The sequence below is a fragment of the Mobula hypostoma genome, unplaced genomic scaffold (assembly GCF_963921235.1).
Source record: "Mobula hypostoma unplaced genomic scaffold, sMobHyp1.1 scaffold_60, whole genome shotgun sequence".
NCBI lineage: Eukaryota > Metazoa > Chordata > Chondrichthyes > Myliobatiformes > Myliobatidae > Mobula > Mobula hypostoma.
In genome coordinates, this window is record NW_026948213.1 from 420056 (window position 1) to 444208 (window position 24153).

A 24153-nucleotide genomic window follows, 5' to 3' on the forward strand; every position below is an offset into this window, starting at 1 on the left:
AGCTGTTCCCAAATCTGGCCGTCGAGTCTTCAAGCTCCTGAGCCTTTTCCCGGAGGGAAGAGGGACGAAAAGTGTGTTGGCTGGATGGGTCATGTCCTTGATTATCTTGGCAGCACTGCCCCGACAGCGTGTGGTGTAAAGTGAGTTCAAGGACGGAAGATTGGTTTGTGTGATGTGCTGCGCCGTGTTCATGATCTTGTGCAGCTTCTTTCAGTCTTGGACAGGACAACTTCCATACCAGGTTGTGATGCACCCTAGAAGAATGCTTTCTACGGTGCATCTATAAAAATTAGGGTTTTAGGAGACAGGCCAAATTTCTTTAGTTTTCTCAGGAGGTAAAGTTTAGAGATCCCGTTTACAGTTACTGTTCTAAAGATTTGCTAAATATGCCTGCAGATAAAGAACCTCAGGATTGTATGTAGTTACGGTATGTACTCTGATAATAAATTTTGCTTTGAACCTTGCCTAACTTACTAAGTTTCTGCAGCATTTCATGAGTGTTGCTCAGGATTTCCTGCATCAGCAGAATATTTTATGTCAAATATCAAACAGTGTTTCTTGAGATTAGCGAGAATATCAAACCAATGGAATGGGCTCCAGTTCCTGCTCATTCTCTCAGTGGCTGCTCAGTTGAGGACGTTGATGCTTTCTTTTCCAGTTCTGGGGGCTGGAGGATTCCTGAGACTGCTGTTCCAACAGACAAGTGCTCCGGGACAAGTCCAGGCTGGTTAAACGGTAAGGTCATCGTGTGCAACAGCGGAGCTTGGTTACTTTTCAGGTAGGGCAGACTAGACACAGAAACAGGTCTCAACATCCCTGAGAAATGCTCCCCACAGTCACTTAAGCCATGTTGCAATTCTGGCCCCACGTGGAATCTGACAGTGGTGCATCGGCTTCCTGGAGATTCCTGGTACATGTAGCTAGTCTCTGGATCTGCCGGTCAAGCCCACTCCAGATAAAACCTGGTGCAATTTCAGTGAAGGAGCAGCACCCAGGGAGTTGATTGTAATCCACAGCAGCCACAGTTCATGAGGTAATTCATAAATCAATGTAAGTTCCCAATGAAACTGTAATGTCTATCAAGGTTCTCAGTCATCCAGGTCATTGCATTTCAAGCAGTTGCAAATTAAGGCAACTGGACTTGCTGTGTTTTCTGGAAGACATTTCACCACCCATCCGAGAGGCTTCTTCAGTTCTGATCCATGGTGGGCAGTTTCCCGTCTTTTCAACTCTGAGTTGTTTAAAGGTATAGCGATCATATGGGGGTTGTTAAGAGTCGTAGAGGTAATGAGGGGATCATTAGTCTTACCTTTGCGTGAATAGATCTGTGCTGGCATAGACACGTTAGGACTGTATTGTGAGTAGTGATAGGCGGTGTTGTACCCAATCTTCTCTGTACAGGGATGGGTTTTCCAGTTTGATGAAGATGGCTTCTTTAACCCATCTTTCAAATCACCCATCCTTCTGGCCTTGTTATCAAAGGAGTGTCCTTGTCCTTTATGTGTAGACATACAGCTGAGTATTTATTTGAGGTGTTAGCCCTCCTATGTTGGGCCAGCCACTTGTGAAGTGGTTGTTTTGTCTCACTGATATACAGATCGGTGCAGTTCTCATTGCTTGATACAATATTGTTCTGTCTGTGTTTGGGTGTAAGATCCTTGAGGTGGATGAGTTTCTGTCTGAGTATGTTTGTAGGTCTGAAAAACACAGGGATTTGTTTTTCTTTTCTTATTCTAGACAACACAGCAAGTCCAGTTGCCTTGATTTACTACTGCTTGATAAAACTGCAATGTTTTTAGTTAATCGCAGTCCTTAGTTTCCATGTTGCAATTATTTTAAAATTCATGTTTCTTTTCTAAGTCTATGTTATGTTTATATTTGAACATATCCAACAATTATAAACAACTTACCACCACTGCAATTGTTATCAGTTTTGTATATTTTCCAAGCTTGCAGATGTCCCTGATTCTCTTTGGAAATATTCAACAGTGGGTCAGTTTGCTAATAGTTTCATTGTTGTCAAAGCACCAGGGGAGGGACTTGTGTTTCATGGGACAGGGACCCACAAGGTCTCATCAACAAGAGCTGTCCTCTGAGACCAGGTGTGGCTGTGGGGAGGACAGCAGCTCACACTGACTGAGCACAGTCCAGATACTGGGTTGTGAACAATGGTTTTGCAGTGGGTCTGGTTGAATGTTTCTCACTGTGCTGTGGAGACAGGTATATTATACAATGTTCACAAACCCCGATTCCAGGTCACCATCCCAGCGTGGGAGAGGGGGAGGTCAACAGGACTGTCTGCTTCAGCTGGGAGCAAAACAACTGCGATAGAAATCGGACAATCAAGATCAAAAACTGTGGTGATTTCTTTGTCTACTGGCTGAAGCCGACACTCTGCTGTGACAAAGTTTATTGTACAGGTACGTTACCAAACTCCATTAACACATTGGGGAGGAGAAGTTATTCGGAAATTTTGAGACATGCCAATTGATCAAAACACACAGTTTGCTGAATATTCCGGTCTATCTCAAGATCAGTGGATCATCTCAGTCGTTTCCCCTGTACCCAGTCTGCCATGTCAGAATATCATCCTCCTGGTCTGACATGTAACATCCTCTCCCACACCGAGACTGACACGAACCATCCACTATCTGTGCCACATGAGTGCTGAGCACCAATCTCGAGTCAACCCCTCCTCCCATGAGGACCATCATTCTGAGGACATCCATCCTCCCCTTCTTTCACCTCCACTCCAGGTAAAATCACTCACCTCCATACAGAGTGATGGCCCATCCTCCAACCCTCAGACTGAGCATCATCTCTTATTCCCCAACCAAACCCCGATTCAGAACATATCATAAACAAGAGCTAATCTGCAGGTTGGAAATACAAGCAATACACACAAAATGCTAGAGGAACGGCAGGGCAGGCAGTGTCTCTGAAAAAAGTACAGTCGACGTTTCGGGCCAAGACCCTTTGGCAGGACATATCTTTCCCTCTTTCCCCTTCCCAAGAGGGATAAATGATGTGTGGGATGTGAAAGAAAACCAGATGGTCACATGCAGCTTCTTCACAGATATCATCAGAAGTTAGGATTGAAGCCTGGTTGCAAAGCATCTGAGCCAGCAGCTCTACCACAAGACCATAAGATACAAGAGCAGAATTAGGCCATTCACCCACTGTGTCTGTTTTGCTAGTTAATCATTGTTTACTTATTTTCTTTCTCAAACCTATTCTCCTGCCTTCTCTCAGTAACTTTTGGCACCCTAACTAATCAAGAATCTATCAACCTCCACTTTAAATATACCCAATATCATCACTCCACCACAATCTGTGGCAATGAATTCTCAAGACTCACACCATCTGACTAAATAAATTTCTCATTATCTCTGCTCTAAATTGACACCCCTCTCTTTAGATGTTTGTCCTAGACTTACACCAAATAGGAACCAACCTCTCCACATCCACTCTATCTATACTTCTGATATTGTATAGGTTTTAGTCCTCTAGTCACTGGCAGCCAACGAAAAAAGGTCCCCTTTTATTCTCACTCTGCCTCCTTCCAGTCAGCCAATTTTATATATATGCTAGTATCTTTCCTGTTGGGCACTGAGCCTCATATGTCGTATCTTGTCAAAGGCATTTTGAAAATCCAAATAAACATCCACTGTCTCTCTTTTGTCTGACCTAGCTGTTATTTCCTCAAAAAATTCCAAAAGATTTGTCAGTCTACATTTCCTCTCAAAGAAACCATGCTGACTTCTGCATATTTTATCTTGCCCTCAAATATCTCAAACTCATCTTTATGATGGACTGGAACATTTTCCCACCACTGAAGTCAGGCTAACTGGCCTCCAATTTCCTTTTTTTTCTGTCTCTCTCCCTTCTTAAGGAGTGGAGTGACCTTTGCAACTTTCTAGTCCTCCAGAACCATTCCAGGATCCAGTGGTTGCTGGAAGATCACAACTAGTACCTCCATAATCTATTCAGCTACCTCTTTCAGAAGCCTGAGGTGTTATCCACCTGGCCCAGGTGACCTACCTGCTTTCAGATCTTCTGCCTTCAGGTGTCTTCTCCTTAGTAACAGCAACTGCACTCACTTCTGCCCCCTGAAACTCAAGTTTCTGGCATGCTGGTAGTGTCTTCCACAGTGAAGACTCACACAAAATGCTTATTAAGTTCAGCCAGCATTTATTTGTCCCCCATTACTGCTTCCCCGACACAATTATCCAGTTGTCCAATATCCACACTCACCTCTGTTTTACCACTTTATTATCCTAATCATTGATATTGATGACAAAATGCAATGGACTCCACTCCGACCCCTGAGGCTCTCCATTAGTGACAGGACTTCAGTCAGAGAGGTAACCACCTATTTCCACTTTCTGACTTTTTAGATTTTCCCAGAAAGTCAATGTCTAATTCAGTTTCCTGCCTCAACTTGACTGCTCTGCGGCTGAACCTTCTTGACCAAACTCCCATGTGGGAACTTGTCAAGTGCCTTGCTAAAGTCCATGTAGAAAACATCTACTGCCCTGCCTTCATCACCTTCCCTGGTAACTTCCTCGAAAACTATATAAGATTGATTAGACTCGATGTACCAGAGTGAAAGCATGCTGACTATCCTTAATCGGACCATGTTTATCCAAATACTCGTATACCCAGTCCATTAGAATAGCTTCCAATAACTTTCCCACTACTGATACCAGGCTCACCAGTTTATAATTTCCTGTTTTAGAGAAAATATAGAAAACCTAAAGCACAATACAAGCCCTTCAGCCCACGATGTTGTGCCGAACATGTACTTACTTCAGAAATTACCTAGGGTTAGCCGTAGCCCTCTATTTTCTAAGGTCCATGTACCTATCCAGGAGTCTCTTAAAAGACCCTATCGTATCCACATTCACCACTGTCACCAGCAGCCCATTCCATGCACTCACCTCCCTCTGTGTAAAAAAAACAAACAAACTTGCCCCTGCCATCTCCTCTGTACCTACTTCCAAGCACCTGAAAACTGTGCCCTCTCGTGTTAGCCATTTTAGCCCTAGGAAAAGGCCTCTGATTATCCACATGATCAATGCCTCTCATCTTCTTATTCACCTCTATCAGGTCATCTCTCATCCTCCATCGGTCCAAGGAGAAAAGGTCAAGTTCACACAACCTAATCTCATAGGGCTTGCTCCCCAATCCAGGCAACATCCTTGAGAATATCTTCTGCACCTTTTTATAGCTTCCACATCCTTCCTGTAGTGAGATGACCAGAACTGAGCACAGTACTCCAAATGGGGTCTGACCTGTGACCTGTAACATTACCTCTCGGCTCTTTAACACAATCCCACGGATTATGAAAGCCAATGCACTGTATGACGCCTTAACCACACAGGTTTATTTTTAAATCCTTTCTTAAACATTGTCTATGCTCTAATCCTCCAGCACCTCATCTGTTGCGAAGGATGACTTAAAGGTTTCTGCTAGCACCCGAAAGATTTCTGCCAGCGCCCTAGAGATTTCTGCATTTGCCATCCGCAGGGTCTAAGGGAACACTTTGTAAGGCCCTGGAGGTTTATCAATCCTTATTTTTCCTCTGAAGAGCAAATACCTCCTCTTCTGTAATCTTCGAACAGTGGCCAGTCAGAGAGTTGAGAAGCTGGAGAGGGCACAATTCACTCAGGTTTGCTGATCGAGTATTAAGGGCAGTGACACGGCAGTATTTTGGAGTTTGGAGCAGCGGCCAATCAGATAGATTAGAAACTTGAGAGGGCGTAAAGCACTCCGTATTAAAAGCAACAACACGAGGTGTTTTTTTGGTACTTTGAGTAGCAGCCAATCAGCGTTCGGGATTGATTAGCAAGAACAAATTAAAGTAAGGCAAGTGCAAGTAGAGCAGACATCGTTGGAGTGGACAGAGGTAGAGTGGAGATCTTGAGGATTTAGCTCCATGCAACTTCAGAAGAGAAGAGAATTCAGACAGGGAAGGCAAAAAAAATGTAGATCGGGCTATTATTCCCCCTTCTTTACATTTGCTCAGTTAGAACAGTAGTGATGCCAGGCAGGACAGTGGAAAGCTCCACTTGCGGGATGTGAGAAGGCAGGGAGACCTCCACTGCAATAAATGTATCCAGCCGCAGCTTCTAACAATCTGTGATAAGGAGTTTGAGCCGGAACTGGATGAACTCTGGATAATTTGGGAAGCTGATGGTGTGATAGATAGGACAGATGGAGAGGTAGTTGCACCTTAGATGCAAGGCACAGGAACTGGGTGATAGTAAGGAAGGGGAAAGGGGTTAAGGAGCCAGTGGTGAGTACCCCTGTGACTAATCCCTCAACATCAGGTGTATCACTTTGGATATTGTCGTAGGCAGAGGAAAGTCTCTCGAACCATGTCTGCTTCTGAATTGAATTGACATTATTTCTTACATCCTTCACATGAGGAGTAGACATATTTATGTTGCGTCTCCATCTAAATGTGCAATCCTAGTAACTTATAATTTATCATAAATAGAACAGTCAATATAATATAGAGTATGCTCATATCAGCGTGACCTTATGTGACTCAGGAGAGAAGAGGCAAGGGTGATAGGGGATTTGTTATCTAGGGGAACAGAAAGGAAGTTCTGTGGGCAAGAACGAGATTCCTGGATAGTTAGTTGTCTCCAGAGTTCCAGGGTCAAAAACAACTCGGATCAAATGTTGAGCATCCTTAAGTGGGAGGGTGAATATCCAGGGGTCGTGGTCCATATAGGTACCAGTGATGTGGGAAGGAAAATTGATGTGATTATACATTGGGAGTTCAGGGAGTTAGATGCTAATTTAAAGGTCAGGACCTCCAGGGTTGTAATCTCACGATATCGACCTGTGCCGTGTGCTAGTGAGGCAAGAAATAGGGGAATTATACAGTTTAACATGTGGCCAAGGAGTTGCTGTTGGATACAGTTCATAAGATCTTTGGATCATTAGGCTCTCTTCCAGGGAAGGTGAGATGGTTTGCACTTGAACTGGAACAGGACTAATATCCGAGCGGGAAGGTTTGTTAATAGACAATAGGTGCAGAGGTAGACCATTCAGCCCTTTGAGCCTGCACCGCCATTCTGAGATCATGGCTGATCATCCACTATCAATCCCGATGTTGGGGAAGTCCACAACGAGGGGCCACAGTTTGAGGATAGAGGGGAAGCCTTTTAGGACCGAGATTAGGAAAAACTTCTTCACACAGAGGGTGGTGAATCTGTGGAATTCTCTGCCACAGGAAACTGTTGAGGCCAGTTCATTGGCTATATTTAAGAGGGAGTTAGATATAGCCCTTGTGGCTACGGGGGTCAGGGGGTATGGAGGGAAGGCTGGGGCGGGGTTCTGAGTTGGATGATCAGCCATGATCATAATAAATGGCGGTGCAGGCTCGAAGGGCCGAATGGCCTACTCCTGCACCTATTTTCTATGTTTCTATGTTTCTATGTTTCCCCTATCCATAAGATACCTATCTAGCTCCTTCTTGAAAGCATCCAGAGAATTGGCCTCCACTGCCTTCTGAGGCAGTGTGTTCCACACCTCCACAACTCTCTAGGAGAAGAAGTTCCTCCTCAACTCTGTCCTAAATGACCAACCCCTTATTCTTAAACCATGCCCTCTGGTACTGGACTCTCCCAGCATCTGGAACATATTTCCTGCCTCTATCTTGTCCAATCCCTTAACAGTCTTATATGTCTCCATCAGATCCCCCCTCAATCTCCTTAATTCCAGCGTGTACAAGCCCAGTCTCTCTAACCTCTCTGCGTAAGACAGTCCGGACATCGCAGGAATTAACCTAGTGAACCTACGCTGCACCTCCTCCACAGCCAGGATGTCCTTCCTTAACCCTAGAGACCAAAACTGCACATAATACTCCAGGTGTGGTCTCCAGGTGTAGACAGGTGTATGGAGGAATCTAAGGTGGGGGCTTATATGGGAGGCAGTGTTTGAGGGTCGGCACAACATTGTGGGCTGAAGGGCCTGTCCTGTGCTGTACTGTTCTATGTTCTATGTTACCAGGGCCCTGTACAAATGCAAAAGGATTTCCTTGCTCTTGTACTCAATTCCCTTTGTAATAAAGGCCAACATTCCACTAGCCTTCTTCACTGCCTGCTGCACATGCTCATTCACCTTCAGAGACTGATGAACAAGTACTCCTAGATCTCTTTGCATTTCTCCCTTACCTAACTCCACACCGTTCAGATAATCATCTCCTCCCTGTTCTTGCTCCCAAAGTGAATAACCTCACACTTATTCACATTAAACGCCATCTGCCAAGTTTCTGCCCTCTCACCCAGCCTATCCAAGTCACTTTGAATTCTCCTAACATCCTCATCACATGTCACACTGCCACCCAGCTTAGTATCATCAGCAAACTTGCTGATGTTATTCACAATGCCTTCCTCTAAATCATTGACGCAAATCGTAAACAGCTGTGGTCCCAGTACGGAGCCCTGTGGCACCCCACTAGTCACCACCTGCCAATCCGAGAAACACCCATTCACTGCTACCCTTTGCTTTCTATCTGTCAACCAGTTTTCTATCCATGTCAATATCCTCCCCCCAATGCCATGAGCTCTGATTTTACCCACCAATCTCCTATGTGGTACCTTATCGAATGCCTTCTGAAAGTCAAGGTACACCACATCCACTGGATCTCCCTCATCTATCTTCCTGGTTACAGCCTCGAAAAACTCCAATAGATTAGTCAAGCGTGCCTTGCCCTTGGTAAATCCATGCTGGCTCGGCCCAATCTTATCACTGCTATCAAGATGTGCCGTTATTTCATCTTTAATAATGGACTCTAGCATCTTCCCCACTACTGATGTTAGGCTAACAGGGCGATAGTTCTCTGTTTTCTCCCTCCCTCCTTTCTTAAAAAGTGGGATAACATTAGTCATTCACCAATCTTCAAGAATTGATCCTGAATCTAAGGAACATTGGAAAATGATCACCAATGCATCCGCAATTTCCAGAGCCGCCACCTTTAGTACCCCAGGATGCAGACCATCTGGACTTAGGGATTTGTTAGCCTTCAGTCCCATCAGTCTACTCATCACCGTTTCCTTCCTAATGTCAATCTGTTTCAGTTCCTCTGTTACCCTATGTCCTTGGCCCATCCATACATCTGGGAGATTGCTTGTGTCTTCCCTAGTGAAGACAGATCCAAAGTACTTATTAAATTCATCTGCCATTTCTCTGTTTCCCATAACAATTTCTCCCAATTCATTCTTCAAGGGCCCAACATTGTTCTTAACTATCTTCCTTCTCTTCACATACCTATAAAAAAAAACCTTTGCTATCCCCCTTTATATTCCTAGCTAGCTTGCGTTCATACCTCATTTTTTTTCCCCGTATTGCTTTTTTAGTTAAGTTCTGCTACTCCTTAAAAATTTCCCAATCGTCCATCTTCCCACTCACCTTAGCTCTGTTACACTTCTTTTTTAATGCTATGCTATCTCTGACTTCCTTTGTCAACCACTGTGGCCACTTTCCCCCCTTTGAATCCTTCCTTCTCCGGGGGATGAACTGATTTTGCACCTTGTGCATTATTCCCAAGAATACCTGCCATTGCTGTTCCACTGTCTTTTCTGCTAGGATATCTGACCAGTCAACTTTGGCCAGCTCCTCCCTCATGGCTCCGTATTCTCCTTTGTTCAACTGCAATACTGACACTTCTGATCTGCCCTTATCCCTCTCAACTTGCAGATAAAAACTTATCATATTATGGTCACTACCTCCTAATGGCTCCTTTACTTCAAGATCACTTATCAAATCCTGTTCATCGCACAACACTAAATCCAGAATAGCCTTATCCCTGGTCGGCTCTCGTACAAGCTGCTCCAAAAATGCATCCTGTAGGCACTCTACAAACTCCCTATCCTGGGGTCCAGTACCAACCTTTTCCCAGTTCACCAGCATGTTGAAATCCCCCATAACAACTGTGACATTTCCTTTGCCACATGCCATTGTTAACTCCCTGATCAATTTGCACCCAATATCCATGCTGCTGTTTGGGGGGCCTGTAGATAACGCCTATTAGGGTCTTTTTGCCCTTACTGTTCCTCAGTTCTATCCACACTGATTCTACTTCTCCTGATCCTATGTCCCCCCTTGCAAGGGACTGAATCTCATTCCTCACCAACAGGGCCAGCCCACCCCCTCTGCCCACCTTTCTGTCGCTTCGATAGCACGTATACCCTTGTACATTCAATTCCCAGGTCTGATCCCCCTGCAGCCATGTCTCCGTTATCCCAACAACATCATAGTTACCCATTCGCACCTGAGCTTCAAGCTCATCCGCCTTATTTCTGACACTTCGTGCATTCAGATATAGAATTTTTAACCCATTTCTCCTCTCTCTGTTTAAATCGCTATCTATTGTGCATAACCCAGCTCCCCAAACTCTCACCGGGCTATACGCCCCTTGAATTTTGCTGTCCTTCTTAAATTTACTTACTCTTTCTGCACATTTAACTCCATGCTCCATCAGACCATCCCTCTGCACATGTATCCTCCTTATCACTCGTTCCGCCTCACCTTTCTCTACTTCACACTTAATAATATTCTGGAACCGTGTAGTCCCCATCTGTCCTTTATACTTCATCTCGCTATCCTCTCTCTCATTCTGGATCCCTGCCCCCTGCAAATTTAGTTTAAACCACACCCCCCCCCCCCAAGCAGCACTAGCAAACTTTCCTGCAAGAATGTTAGTACCCCTCCAGTTCAGGTGTAAACCGTCCCGTCGGAACAGATCCCACTTTCCCTGGAACAAAGCCCAATTATCTAAAAACCTGAAGCCCTCCCTCCTTCACCATCCTCTCAGCCACGTATTGATCTGTATAATCCTTGTGTTCCACGCCTCACTCTTACGTGGCACAGGTAGCAATCCTGAGATTGTTACCCTGGAGGTCCTGCCCTTCAGCTTCGCACCTAACTCCCTGAACTCACTACACAGGACCCCCCTCACTCTTCCTACCCACGTCGTTGGTCCCTACATGGACCACAACATCTGGATTCTTGCCCTCCCTCTCGAGAATAACCTGCACCCGATTTGAGATGTCCCGGACCCCGGCACCAGGGAGGCAACACAAATGCTGTACCTCTTGTTTAAACTAGAGTTGTGGGGGACGGGACCAGAATGCCAGAACAGTTAGTGAAATGTTCTGGAGGCCCATGTTGATAAGACCTCAGATAAAATCAGGAATCAATAGGTTGAGTATAGTGCAACTCGTGTCCTGAGCTGCAGATATTTCAATGCAAGAAGTATCGTAGGAAAGGTGGAACAGCTCAGGGTGTAGATCCACACCTGGAATTATTTCCTGGGGCAGGTCATGCCTTGCTAACTAGAATGAATTTTTGAGGATGTAACAAAACACATTGATGAAGGTAAAGCAATGGATGTAGTGTATATGGACTATAGTAAGTTATTTTGTAAGGTTCCCCATGCGAGGCTCATTCAGAAAGTAATGAGGCATTGGATCCAAACATACTTTGCTTTGTGGATCCAGAAATCGCATGCCCACAGAAGGCAAAGTGTGGTTGTGGATGGTTCGTATTCTGTTGGAGGACAGTGACAAGTGGTGTCCTGCAGGAATCTGTTCTGGGACCCCTTCTCTTTGTGATTTTTATAAATGACCTGGAAGTAGAGGGGTGGGTTAGTAAGTCTACTGATAACACAAAAGCTGTGAATGTTGCAGGTAGTCTGGAGGGTTGTCAGAGTTTATATTGCAACATCAGTACCTTGCAGAACTGGGCTGAGAAGTGGGAGATGGATTTCAACCCCGATAAGTGTGAAGCTGTTCATTTTGGTAGGTCAAATTTGAAGACAGAATATAATATTAATTTAAGACTCTTGGCTGTGTGGAGGATCAGTGAGATCTTGGGGTCCTTGTCCATAGGACACTCAAAGATGCTGTGCAGATTGACAGTGTTGTTAGGAAGGCGTATGGTGCGTTGGCCTTCATCATCCGTGGGACTGAGTTCAAGAGCCGTGAGGTAATGATTCAGCTTTTCAATACCACTTCAACACCAAGTGTCAGACGCCACTTGAAGTACTATGTTCAGTCTTGGTCACCTCACTACAGGAAGGATGTGGATACTATAGAGAGAGTGCAGAGGAGATTTACAAGAACGTTGCTTGTATTGGAGAGCATGCCTTACAGGTTGAGCGAACTTGGCCTTTTCTCCATGGGTTGACAGAGGATGAGAGGTGACCTGATAGAGGTGTAAGATGATGAGAGGCATTGATCATGTGGACAACCAGAGGCTTTTTCCCAGGGCTGAAACATCTAACATGAGGGGGCATAGATTTCAGGTGCTTGGAAGTAGGTACAAGGGGGATGTCAAAGGTATTTTTTTCACATAGAGCGCTGGGTGTGTGGAATACACTGCTGGTGATGGTGGTAAGAGGTGGATACAATAGTCTTTTAAGAGACTCTTAGATAGGCACACGAAGCTTAGAAAGAGGGCAATGTTGTAGGGAAATTCTCAGCAGTTTCAGATGTAGATTATATGGTTGGCACAACATTGTGGGCCGACGGGCCTGTAATATGCTGCAGATTTCTATGTTCTATGATATTGTAGCCAGCAGTGAGACTTGGTTGCAGGAAGGACAGGACTTGCAACCAATATGAAACATTCCAGATAATCCAAAGGATATCAGTTGATTGTAACAAATACAAGCTGCAAAAAAAAATAATAACAAGTAAACATTCCAACCAAGCACTTCCCAATCTTCCAGCATCTCACTAAGTTCTGCTATATTCTCCCAATGGTGTACTACAAATTTTTTAGGATAAATCTATCCAGTGCCTTTGAAATGGGTCCCAGAAACTCCAGCTGTTGTTCTGCATTCAGCCCTGCTTGTTTCTGCTTAATCTCTCAGCCTTTCCGTGTGTTGGGATTAATGCTGTCCATCCTCAGGGTATGGTAGTGACATGGAGGTATGTGGAAAGTATGAAGTGAGGATGTTGAGTGCCTTGTAGTGACTCGGAGTGAGCTGTGCTGAGAGAATGAGGACACATTGTTATTGGAAAGTTTCAGTCTGGTGTCAATCATTGTTGACAGATGGCCTGAAATGTTAATTTTGATCCTCTTCCCACAGATGAAGACTGACCGACTTAGAATTCATGTGTTTTCTGCTTCAGTTTTAGTTTCCCATCGCCTGCAGTTCTGTTTTTATTGTCAGTTGTTCTCTTTAGTTTAATTTCATTCCAACTGGGTGGTCAATTGTTTGTTCCCCTATTCCCACTATTTGCCCCTGTTTATTACAGATCCAGCATCTGTACCAACTCTGCATCCCGTGGGGACAACTTCTGAGCTAGGCAATGATTCGTACACGATCACGGACCCAGTGACATGCCCAGGTAACAGTGGTGGGGATTTGCTTTAAACAGGCTCCTCTCTGAAATGATCATCAGATTCAACCAGGATCATGGAGAGCGTGGCGTTGACTGAGGGAAGAATGGTGATAGAGTGACTGAAGGAAGAGGGGTGAATTGAATTGAATTGACTTTATTTCATATATATTTCACATACATAAGGAGTAAAATGCTTTACGTTATGTCTCTGTCTGAATGTGCAATTTATAGTAAATATAGTAAAGCGCTGTGATAAACATGAAGTGAGATTAATGTACAGATGTTTGTGATAATTGAGTGACTGTAGCATACAGGGTCAGATCTGAGTATCCCTGGATGTTGCATCCTAGACAATTGATCTGGAGTGTCTGACGTATTTGGAAGATGTGACTTAGATTGGGAATGGAGAAATTATCAAAAGAGGCTTTGAGCCAATTGGTAGAAAGATGGAGGTGATTTGTTTGGGATGACTTAGGACCTCTCATGGGAGGAAGATGCGGTCTGCAGAGACTGGTGGTTGGATGAGTGTCGTATAACCGTACATATCTGGGTGTGATGGACATGTGTTGGTACGATGGAAGGCTGGTCGTGGTGATTCCTGTAGTCTCGTCCCGTCACAATCTAGCACAATACATCCTCTCCTAACTCACCATGTGTCTCTGATTTAAAACACATTCATGGTCTCTTGGGAACAGTAGGGTACAGACCAAGACTTTGTCCACAATCCCAGAACCATCTACAAGCTCATTTATCATTGAGTGCTGTTTTAGAAATGGAGCCTCACTCTAGTCTGTGTGGTGAAGCTGTGGACTGGTCTGTGGGATGAAGTGAATAATATCCCAGGTTACACAACCTCTCCTTGTAACTTAGGTACTGAAATCCAGGCAAATGTCTTGTGAATATTTTCCAGTCTTCCTGGTTTGGTGACATCTTTCCTAAAACAGGACGACTGAAACCGTGTGTCTGTTATTCGGAGTGCACCCTCATCACCGCTCATAGCACCACGACATCACGTGTCAGCTCCTATAGTCAATGCCCTGACTGATGAAGGGCAGCATTGTATGAATTTACATGAACCATCCAGCAAACTGTTTTTGAGGAAATGTCCATTCTTGCAAAGAAAAATAGGAAACCTCTTCACACTGCATGGAAGCTCACTAGAAGCCAGTCTAATATCAAATAATTTTGAATTTTTAAAGCTCTTTAGAAGCAGCAGCTGTTTTTGCTCACCAGAGCTCAGAGCTGAATGAGATATAGTTATCAATCTGAACATGCATCTGGTGCTGTTTACACATTCAGGATCACTTAAGTTACCCGGCCGGTTCTCATTATTCTCAGTGAGGTGGTGGTTTTATATAAATATCTTTCCAGGAAGATTTTCTCTGTCAGTCTGTGCAATTTACTCACACAAATATGCTGTAGTTATTCAAGTCTTCAGATTCACACCAATGGAATGATGGCTGAGTAATTGCTTGTCTTGGCCATAAAACCATGAGGCATCTGGGCCTGTACTCCCTGGAATTCTGCAGAATGGGCGGAGGGGATAACATTGAAACCTTTCGAATTTTGAAAGGCCTCTGAAGAGTGGATGTGGAGAGGATGTTTCCTCTGGTGAGGGAGTCTAAGACCAGTGGACACAGCCTCAGAATACAGGGATGTTCACTTCGAACATAGATGAGGAGGAATTGTTTTCGACAGAGAATGATAAATCCGTGGGGCATTTTGCTACAGGCGGCTGAGGATGTCAAGTCATTGGGTATAGTTAAGGTAATGGTTGGTCAGGGCATGAAGGGAGAAGTCAGAAGATTGTAGCTGAGAGGGAACTGTATCAGCCATAATGAAATGGGGCAGAAAATGGGCCAAATGGCCTGATTCTGCTCCTATATCTTATGGTTGTATAGGAGCAGAATTAGGCCATTGGCCCATCATGTGTGCTCCCCATTCCTTCATAGCTCTCAACTTCACTCTTTGCCTACTCCCTGTAATCATTGACACTGGAATAATCAAGAAAATATCAGCCTCCTCTTCAAGTGACTTGGCTTCCACAGCTGTCCGTGGCAATGAGTTCCACAGAAACACCCACCTGCAGGTTGAAGAAAATCCTCCTTATTTTATGTTTATTGTTTATTTAGCGATAGAGAGCAGAGGAGGCTCTTCCAGCACTTCGAGCCACACTGTGCCAGCCACCACCGACAAACCCAACTAATCCTAAACTAATCACTGGACAATTTTCAATGACCAATTAACCTACCTGGTATGTCTTTGGACTGTGGGAGAAATCCTGAGCACCCAGGGCAAACCCGTGCATTTCGCATGGAGGACATCCCGAATAGCACCGGGATTGATCTCCAAACTCCAGAATGCTCTGTGCTGTAATAGTGTCCTGCTCACCACTACACTACTGTGGCTCCCATCTCTGTTCTAAATGGATCTTCCTCAAGTCAGATGCATGAAAGGTCATTACTAATGCTTCCACAATCCCTTAGGCTGCCTCTTTCAGACCCCTTGGGGTGTAGTCCATCTGGATCAGGTGAATTATCTACCTTCGGACATTTTCATCCAACTCCTTCCCCCAACACTATTGAATTTATCGCATTCTGCTTCTGTCTTCCACAGTGAAGACTGACACAAAATAATTATTTTGTTTGGCACCTTTTCTTTCTCCCACATTACCTCCTTCCAGTGTCAGTTTCCAACAGTCATTATGTATCTGTAATTTTGGGGATTTTCTTTCATATTATTTGATACCTTTCTTTCATATTTCATCTTTTTTCTTCTTATATTTCTTAGTTGCCTTCTGTTGGTTTTCAAAGCTTCCCAATCATGTATCTTTCCACTAATTTTAGCTACGTTATATGCCCTCTCTTTTCTTTCTCTGTGTCTTTAACTTCCTTTGTCAGCCACAGTTGCCTTGAGAGTACTTATTCATCTTTGAGATATCTGTCTATGCCTTCAAAAGTGCCTCTGGAAACCCTTGTCATTGTTTTTCTCTCTTTGCCTGCTAATGTCCCCTTCCAATCAAAATTCACCAGCTCCTCTTTCATGCCTCTGTAATTCCCTGTACTCCACTGACAAATGGATGCACCTGACTACAATCTGAAATTGTAGGGTGAATTCTTTCGTATTATGAACAGTGCATCCTGAGGATTGTTTACCCTCAGCCACTCATGCATCTGTACCAACACCTTATTCCTGCCTTGACTAACATGTGACACTGGGAGTAGTCCGGAAATTACTGCTTGGAAGTCTTGCTCTGCTGCCTCTTCCATAACTTCTAAAACTCACTGTGCAGCTCCCCTTCCCCCTTTCTCCCCATGCTACTGGTGCCGATGCACACCATGACCTCTGGCTGCTCACCCTCTCTCTTGAAAATATTTTGCTGCCTCTCTGACACATCCTTAATCCTAGCACCTGGGAGGCAACACGGCATCCTGGCATCTCCTTCTCTGGAGCAGAATCTGCTGTCAGTCCCCTGAACTATTGAGTATCCTTCCACTATCGCTCAACTTGAATTTACCCTTACCTTCTGAGCCTTAGAGTCAGCCATATTGCCACGATCTGGTGGATGCTACTGTGCTTTGCTAGGTCATCCCCCCAGCAGTATCCTTGTGCATAATGTCCACAAGGAACCATCTTCAACTTACTCCATGACCTTCTGTCGGCAGGCACATCCTGACACGTGAAATCCACAAAAACTCTCCAATTCACTCCATGATCTCCCACTCAGCAGGTATCAATGGGAAGAATAATAGTTACCTCCAGAGGAGAGGAATAAGGAAAGGGAGATGGGTCCCATGCCAGGATGCAGGGTGGAGATTGCAGGAGTAAAGGAAAGAACCAGGTCTGGGATTGTCCATGTGCACAGTGGTGTCTTCAAGTTCAGGTGTGAGTAGTGAGGATCACTGAAAAGAGATGTTAGTCGCACATTTCTTCCATGAAATTCATCCCCACTCGGAAGGAGGGTAATATCAATTGTTTGTGTGGGGAAGATGGTGAAGTTAAGAAGGATAATGTTGCTTTCGACATTGAGTCAGCCCTCTGCTCCACAAACATTTGTCCCAGCCCGATGTCTTTTCTCAAAGTCCACACTCTCAACTCTGTTGTTTTATTCCAGATCCCCAGATATCCACAAGTGAAGAAGCTGCAGAACACACCCAGGAACCATCATCTGTCCCAGTGGGAGATACGTCCACAGGTACCAATTCCTGTGTCTGTGGGGCTCATTCAGTCTCTCCCATTCTCTGACCACAAATGTCTTATGGATTAATTCACCTGCTAGATATGCAGTGCAGTGAAAATATTGCCAAAAGTTTTAAGCCCTGTATCTCAGAAAGGATGTGTTATGATTGGAGAGAGTACAGAGGAGGTTCATGATGATTCCAGAAATGAAAGGGTTAACATATGAGGGGAAATTGGCATCTTTGGACCTTTGGTACTCCCGGGAATTTAGAAGAATGCAGGGGAATATAAATGAAACCTACAGAATGTTGAAAGGACTAGAAAAGGTGGATGTGGAGTGGATGCTTCCTGTGGTGGCTGTGTCCAGAACCAGAGGGCACAGCATCAAAATTGAAGGGCAACTCTTTAGAACAGAGGTAAGGAGATTTGTTTTTTTCACCAGGAAGTATTGCATCTGCCGTGTACTGCTCTGCCATAGACTGCTGTGGAGGCCAAGTGAAAATTGATAGCTTCCTGACCGGTCAGGGCATCATAGGTTATGGTGAGAAGGCAGATGTATGGAGTTGAATGAGATCCAGGGTCAGCCATGATGGAATGGCAGGGCAGATTCAAAGGGGTGAATGGTCTAATTCTGTTGCTATGGCTTATGGTCCAATTGTTGAGGTGAATGACATCAGTTTTTCATCTTTTCCCTCTCTGCCACATTTCAGCATCGTCTGAGATCACTCAAGGTGGTGGTCTGGATTTGAGCACTGCAACAACAGCTCAAATTACTGAAAGGAATACTTCCTGGAAGCTCATTCTATCTCATGCTGAAGGCAGTGACAGTTGTTTAGGAGAGCAATTTGGTCATGCAGGACTAAGTGTCTTAGAGATTTCACCGCAGTCGGAAATCATGCATTCCCCCAACCGCTGTCTCACCCTGATGATGTATTTAGTGATTGCTATTTGTCAACTTCTTATGCTCTTTTTTTTTTTTACTTTATTTTCTACATCTGCTGACTTCCAAAGTTGAAAGACACAGTGAGTCATCAACTAAAGGACCCATTCAGGAAACATCCTCTGCCCAAGAGAAAGAAATGTGCCCAGGTATTACGTGTATGTGTGTGCGTGTGTCTGCGTCTGTTGTGGGGATGCAAGTTGGTTTAGTGGAAGGTCCTCAGTCAGAGTTGGTGCCCAATGGATATCATGTGTGATCCACCCTCAGAAAGCAGGAACAAATACCATATCAGCACATTGTTGGAGGAATCCCTCTGGAACTATTGTGTTTCTTGTTTAAACATCGCAGCACGCCCTCTGCTTACAATTCCTCAGCCCATTGCTCCAATGCTCCACCCTCACCTTTGCTCTCTGATGGTCTCTGTATCTTCTTGCTGTATGTCCCCACCCTTCACTCCTCACACCTCATACTGAACCTTTCTGTGACAGTCCGTATGTCTTATCTGTGAAGATCAGTTAATCCCATTAGTTGTATTCAGAATTAGACTCAGATGAGCCCCCTCCCTGTCACCTGTCCCTACTCCTTCTCATCCATCCCAGCCCACTCAATCTTCTTTCCCCGCTGAGCCCCCTTTGTGTTTCAGTACAGATCATGATGTGCTGCACCCTCTGGTGACATGGTTTCTGATCTTCACATCCCCAAACCTGTGGGTGTTGCTGCCTCTGGGTCGGGCTAGATGGAAATGTGACTCAAAACTGCATTAATCTTCCAGTCAAGGGGCTCCCAACAAAGGAGAAGTGTGAGAAGATGATTAACACGGCCCTGGTGTTATATGTTCGACAAAGCAACCTGGAAAACTCTGAGGAGTATTTCCAACAGGTGAGAAATTTATTCCTCATTTATTCTGGTTTGAAGAATCTGACTAATGTAGCTGTGGTTGTACCGCCCCATCTCAGTGAGCATGAATTTTGCCCCCCCCATGCCCGGTGAGCACTGTTTCTCATTGAATGGTGGTTATCCATCCTCTGTGAGGAACAGTTGCTGCTCCCAATTTGCCATTTGTAGTTAACATTGTTTCCCAACCACAATCAAAGTTACTTAAACTCTCAATCAACACAGATTGAATGTCCCACCTTTTTATAGTTTGTACTTCTCCCATCAGCTTTACTCCACCATTCCCAGATACCATTGATATTTCTGTTGTAGGGAAAGGGTTTGAACTGGTTTAGTGCAATCACCTTTGGGTGGTGGGTCGGAAATACCTCTCTGCCAAGTGAGGTGTTGGCGTGCTCCTTTCCTCTGGTGGCCTGCAGGTCACCCTTGCATAAAGTATATCACTGCTCAGCCCTCAGATTAGGGTCATGTGAAACCATGGGTGCGGGCGGTGACTGGTTGTATGAACAGCTGGTGAAGATCACAAATCCCGATTCCATCCAAAATCTGAAGTTTATCGATAATGTCTGGGATCACACATCTTTTAAAGTTACTGCCCAAAAAAAGGCAATGGCAAATCACATTTGTAGAAAAGTTTGTATTGCTTGAATGGTGGGTGGTGGAGGGTGGGGGGCTTATCCTTTTCTGGAAGCTTATGTATGGGAGGGGGCACGGCTTTGAGGGTCTAACATTTTCTGTCATTCATTCTTTGTGGTTGTGAATGTCTGAGAAGAGTAGGGATTTCAGATAGCATTCTGTGTACTTTCTCAGATATTGAACCATTGAACAATCATGGTCTTCGATAGACATGATGATGATGAGTGGAATCATATAGTTCAGGGTCTCTCAAACTTTTTAATGCCGTGGAACCTTACCATTAATTGAGGGGCTGTGGACTGGAGGTTGGGAACCCCTGATCTAGACTGAGGGAGACGAAATTAATTCCCTGGTTTCTTTGGAGGTTGTGGGTAGTATTCCATTTCATTTTGGGGGCTGGAATATGTGGTCTGAGATGAAAATGTTCTTCTGCCCAGTTAAAAGACAATGAAATCCTTATTTTGGAGGAAGGAGCTACATCTAGTATAGAGCAGAGACTGTCATGGTTTGGAGGAGGGGAAATGTTCTGCATGTGTGGAGTGTGGGGCCTTCATTGTTTTGAAAGAGGAGATGCCCAGGTGTGATGGGGAAGATCATTCCTCTCATGTCCACACATGGAGATTTCCATGAACTTTCAGCAAAGGGTGTCCTCTAGTGTGTTGGGAGGTGATTTCCCCTGGTAGGTGTTGGGTTGCAGGCTGATTTATAAGGAATGTGAATAGTCTGATTCCGAAGGAATGGGATTCTGTCAGAGTATAGAAGGTATGGTTTTTGATGTGAAGGACATTCAATCTCTTGTTGTCCAGTGATGGATTATGTGGGAGGTGTGCAGGTGGCTCTGTTGTCCTGGTCTGAGTCATCATCCCCACACAGTGCTGTTTAATCGTGTTTCTTCAGTTGTCTCTCACCATCGACTGCCCTAGTCAATAGGTTAGAAGCCGAGAGAGTAGGTATGTCTTGTCCAAGTGCAATGGCTACACAGAACTGAGAATGCAGGAGGAGGGAAAGGAATTGATACTCTGGATCCTGAACTACCATCATTCAATTTATCATTGGTTAATAGGTGGGGTTGCTGCTGATGAGTTACTGTGGTGGGGAACCTGGGATGATGGTTGAAAATCAAAGCTGAAATTGTATGATTATTCATCTCTCTTTTGCATTTTATACAAATTATTGGATAACCAGTTAATCTTTCATTGTTCCAATTGGAGAGAATGCCCGGTGACCAATGAACCCCATTGCTTCTCAGGGATGCTGCCTGCCCCTACTCGGTGAGGAGCAGATGTTGCTCTTAATTTGCTATTGTGATTAACATTATTTCCCTTCCATAATAAATATTACTTCAGTTCTCCATCATCATGGATTAACCATCCCACATTTTGATAGTTTGGCATTCCGCAGTCAGCACTGATCCCTCATTCCCAGATGCCATAGAGTTTCCCATCACGTTTCCCATCACATTTCCCAATCACTGACATCTCCACTCAGCTACATTGTCAGAGTTTGGTGGTGGTGAGGATCACTTTTTGACTTTTCTGGTGTTTGATGAGATGGATTATCCTTCACTTTGAGCTGTTCAGATTCCCTTGATTTGTAGAGTAGACGTTTTTCCGTGGTACTAGTTGAAGTGTTTCCCTTAGTTTTGGAGGGAAAAGCATCTCCCAAGTAGCATAAATGAAGTGACAATCCCACTTGTTTTGTGAAATTGAGTCTGCATTTATGGCTGGGAGGTAGGTGGGAATTCCATCAGTCTGAGGTTTGGGCTTCCGGTGGTGTAGAAGCGTGGGTGAAGAATGCACGCTAGAAAAAAGTGTTTGGAAATGCCCTTCAGGACAGGCAGCGCTGGGAAGGAGAGACAGACTTTATGTCTCGGCTGATAGAACCTTTGTTGGAACTGGATGTGGAAGAGGATGGGGTTTGGGGGAGAGAAGTGTTGGCTGTTTGAGACAGGAATACATTGCACTGGGAAAGGCAGTCTGTAATATGCTTAGTTTTTCTGATGTAGGAAAAGGAAGTTAGCAGCTTTGAGGGAGCTTATTGAATATCCTAGACTGAGGGAGTTGAAAAGGATCTCTAGCTTTCTTTTTGGAGGTGCAGTATACTGGTTCTTTTTTTCCTTGGTGGAGGGTTGGGATCTGAATAATTGGTTTTATCCACGACCAAGGAAATGGGGAATGCCTATTTTGTATGAAGGAGTTATTTCTGGTTTGGGGCAGGCACCAGAGGGAAATTATAGCGTTGCATGCAGAGTGGGGTATCTTCATAGGTTTGGAAAATATTCCTCGTGTGATGGGGAAGATGATTCCCCTGGTGTCCACATGGGGAGATGTCCATGATCTGTGTGTTGGAAGGTTTTTTTCCCTGATGAGTTTAAGGTTGATTGTTGATGAATGAAGAAAACGAATGATCTGATTTGTAAGGGATTATGTCTCCCTGTGTTTTGGGGATGTGCTTCCTGTTGTGAAGGAGAGGGATTATCATTTTGCTCACTGATGGATTTCTATGGATGATGCTGGGATGAGGGAAGTATTCTGCTATCCTGTTGAGGGTCATGAACCCAACACAGCGCGAATTCCACACAAACTGCTGGAGGAATGCAGCAGGCCACAAAGTATCCATGGAAAAGACTATTATTGAATCTCTTCATGTTTTCCAATTCTCACTGTTTTTGGGCTCTATTGTGAAAAAGCTGAATATGATTCACAAGTAAAAATGCTTAGTTAAATTGACTAAAATCCCTGGTTGTAATATTTATGAGAACAAAGTATTGGGGGCTGGAAACTTCTAGCGGGCACTGTAAATTGGTAGATGAATATATAATACTGAGAACATGAGCTGCAGAGTCCTTGAAAGTGAGTCCATAGGTTGTGGCATCAGTTTAGTATTGAGGTGAGTGAAGTTGTCCACGCTGGTTCAGCAGCTGGATGGTTGAAGGGTAATAATTGTCCTTGATCTGGTCGTGTGAGACCTCAAACTCCTCTACCTCCCACTCAATGGCAGCAGAGAGAAGAGGGCATGGCTTGGATGGTGGAGATCCTTGATGATAGGTATGTCCTGCTGAAGGGTCTCGGCCCGAAACATTTTCCATAGATGCTGCCTGGGCTGCTGAGTTCCTCGAGGATTTTGTGTGTATTGCTTTGATTTGCAGCATCTGCAGATTTTCTCTTCCTTGAAAGTGCAAATTGACCGTGTTTCTTCACCCATTCCTTAAAATCGACTGTTATGTTCCACAGATACGTGAGATGCTGATAGAGCAGACACCCTGTAAATACGTCTTGTCCAAGTACAGAAGATAAACAGAACAGAGAATGCAGGAAGAGGAAAAAGATTTGATACAGAAGAAACTGGATTATGGTCATTTAATGCATCACTGTATTCAATGTATTGGTGGAGTGGCAATGGTGGTGGGAATCTGAGACAGTAGGGAGGATCTAAGCAAATAATGCATAATTATCTGTATAATGTTTCTTCTGCATTTCCTACATGCTATTGATAAAAAAAGATACTCTTTCCATTTTCAAAATTTGAAGTACATTTTATTATTAAAGCAAGTATATTATCACCATAAACGATCCTGAGATTCACTTTCTTGAACATCCATAGACGACCAATCATAACAGAATCAATGAAAGACTGCCCGACTAAGGCGTTGAACCAGAGTGCAGAAGACAACAAACTGAAGAGATGTTAATAAATAAGTGACAAATATCGAAAACATGAGATGAAGAGTTCTTGAAAGTGAGTCCATTGGTTCTGGAAACCGCAGTGAGAAGATGGGATGTGCTGGGTGCTGGGGGTTCCTGATGACATATGTTGCTCTTTCACCATAGCATTTCAGGTAGGTGTGCAGAACAGTTGGGAGGCTGTTGCCCCTTGATGGATTAGGCTGCAACCATTGCTTTCGGTAGGATTTTCTGTTCAACAACTTTGGTGTTTCCATTGTGCCACTGCCAATTAGTTGTCAATAATTGAATGCAATGAGTAAATCCTAGCAATGAAAAATACATTCATGATATTCTCATGTGTTTTGGTAATTGTTTCTGTGCCTGCTGCTGCGCGACATATGTTCTCGTTTTGACAGTGGTAATATTATGCTCATTTATCTACGTTGTGAAAATTAATGCAGTAAAGATCCAG

At 44.2% G+C, this 24153-nt stretch overlaps 1 protein-coding gene across 2 annotated transcripts; it reads left to right on the top strand.

Moving 5' to 3' along the window:
• Positions 1–23948, top strand: LOC134341880 (pancreatic secretory granule membrane major glycoprotein GP2-like). 2 transcript variants are annotated; one of them, XM_063039815.1, is made up of 8 exons: positions 1–140; positions 659–735; positions 2256–2420; positions 13281–13373; positions 17482–17562; positions 18558–18635; positions 19259–19365; positions 23250–23948. In XM_063039815.1, the coding sequence occupies exons 1-8, from the start codon at positions 85–87 to the stop codon at positions 23310–23312; spliced, it is 720 nt and encodes a 239-aa protein (XP_062895885.1). In that variant the 5' UTR covers positions 1–84; the 3' UTR covers positions 23313–23948. The 2 variants fall into 2 exon arrangements, with proteins under 2 accessions (XP_062895885.1, XP_062895886.1); XM_063039816.1 differs by lacking the exon at positions 13281–13373.
• Positions 23949–24153: the final 205 nt, after the last annotated feature.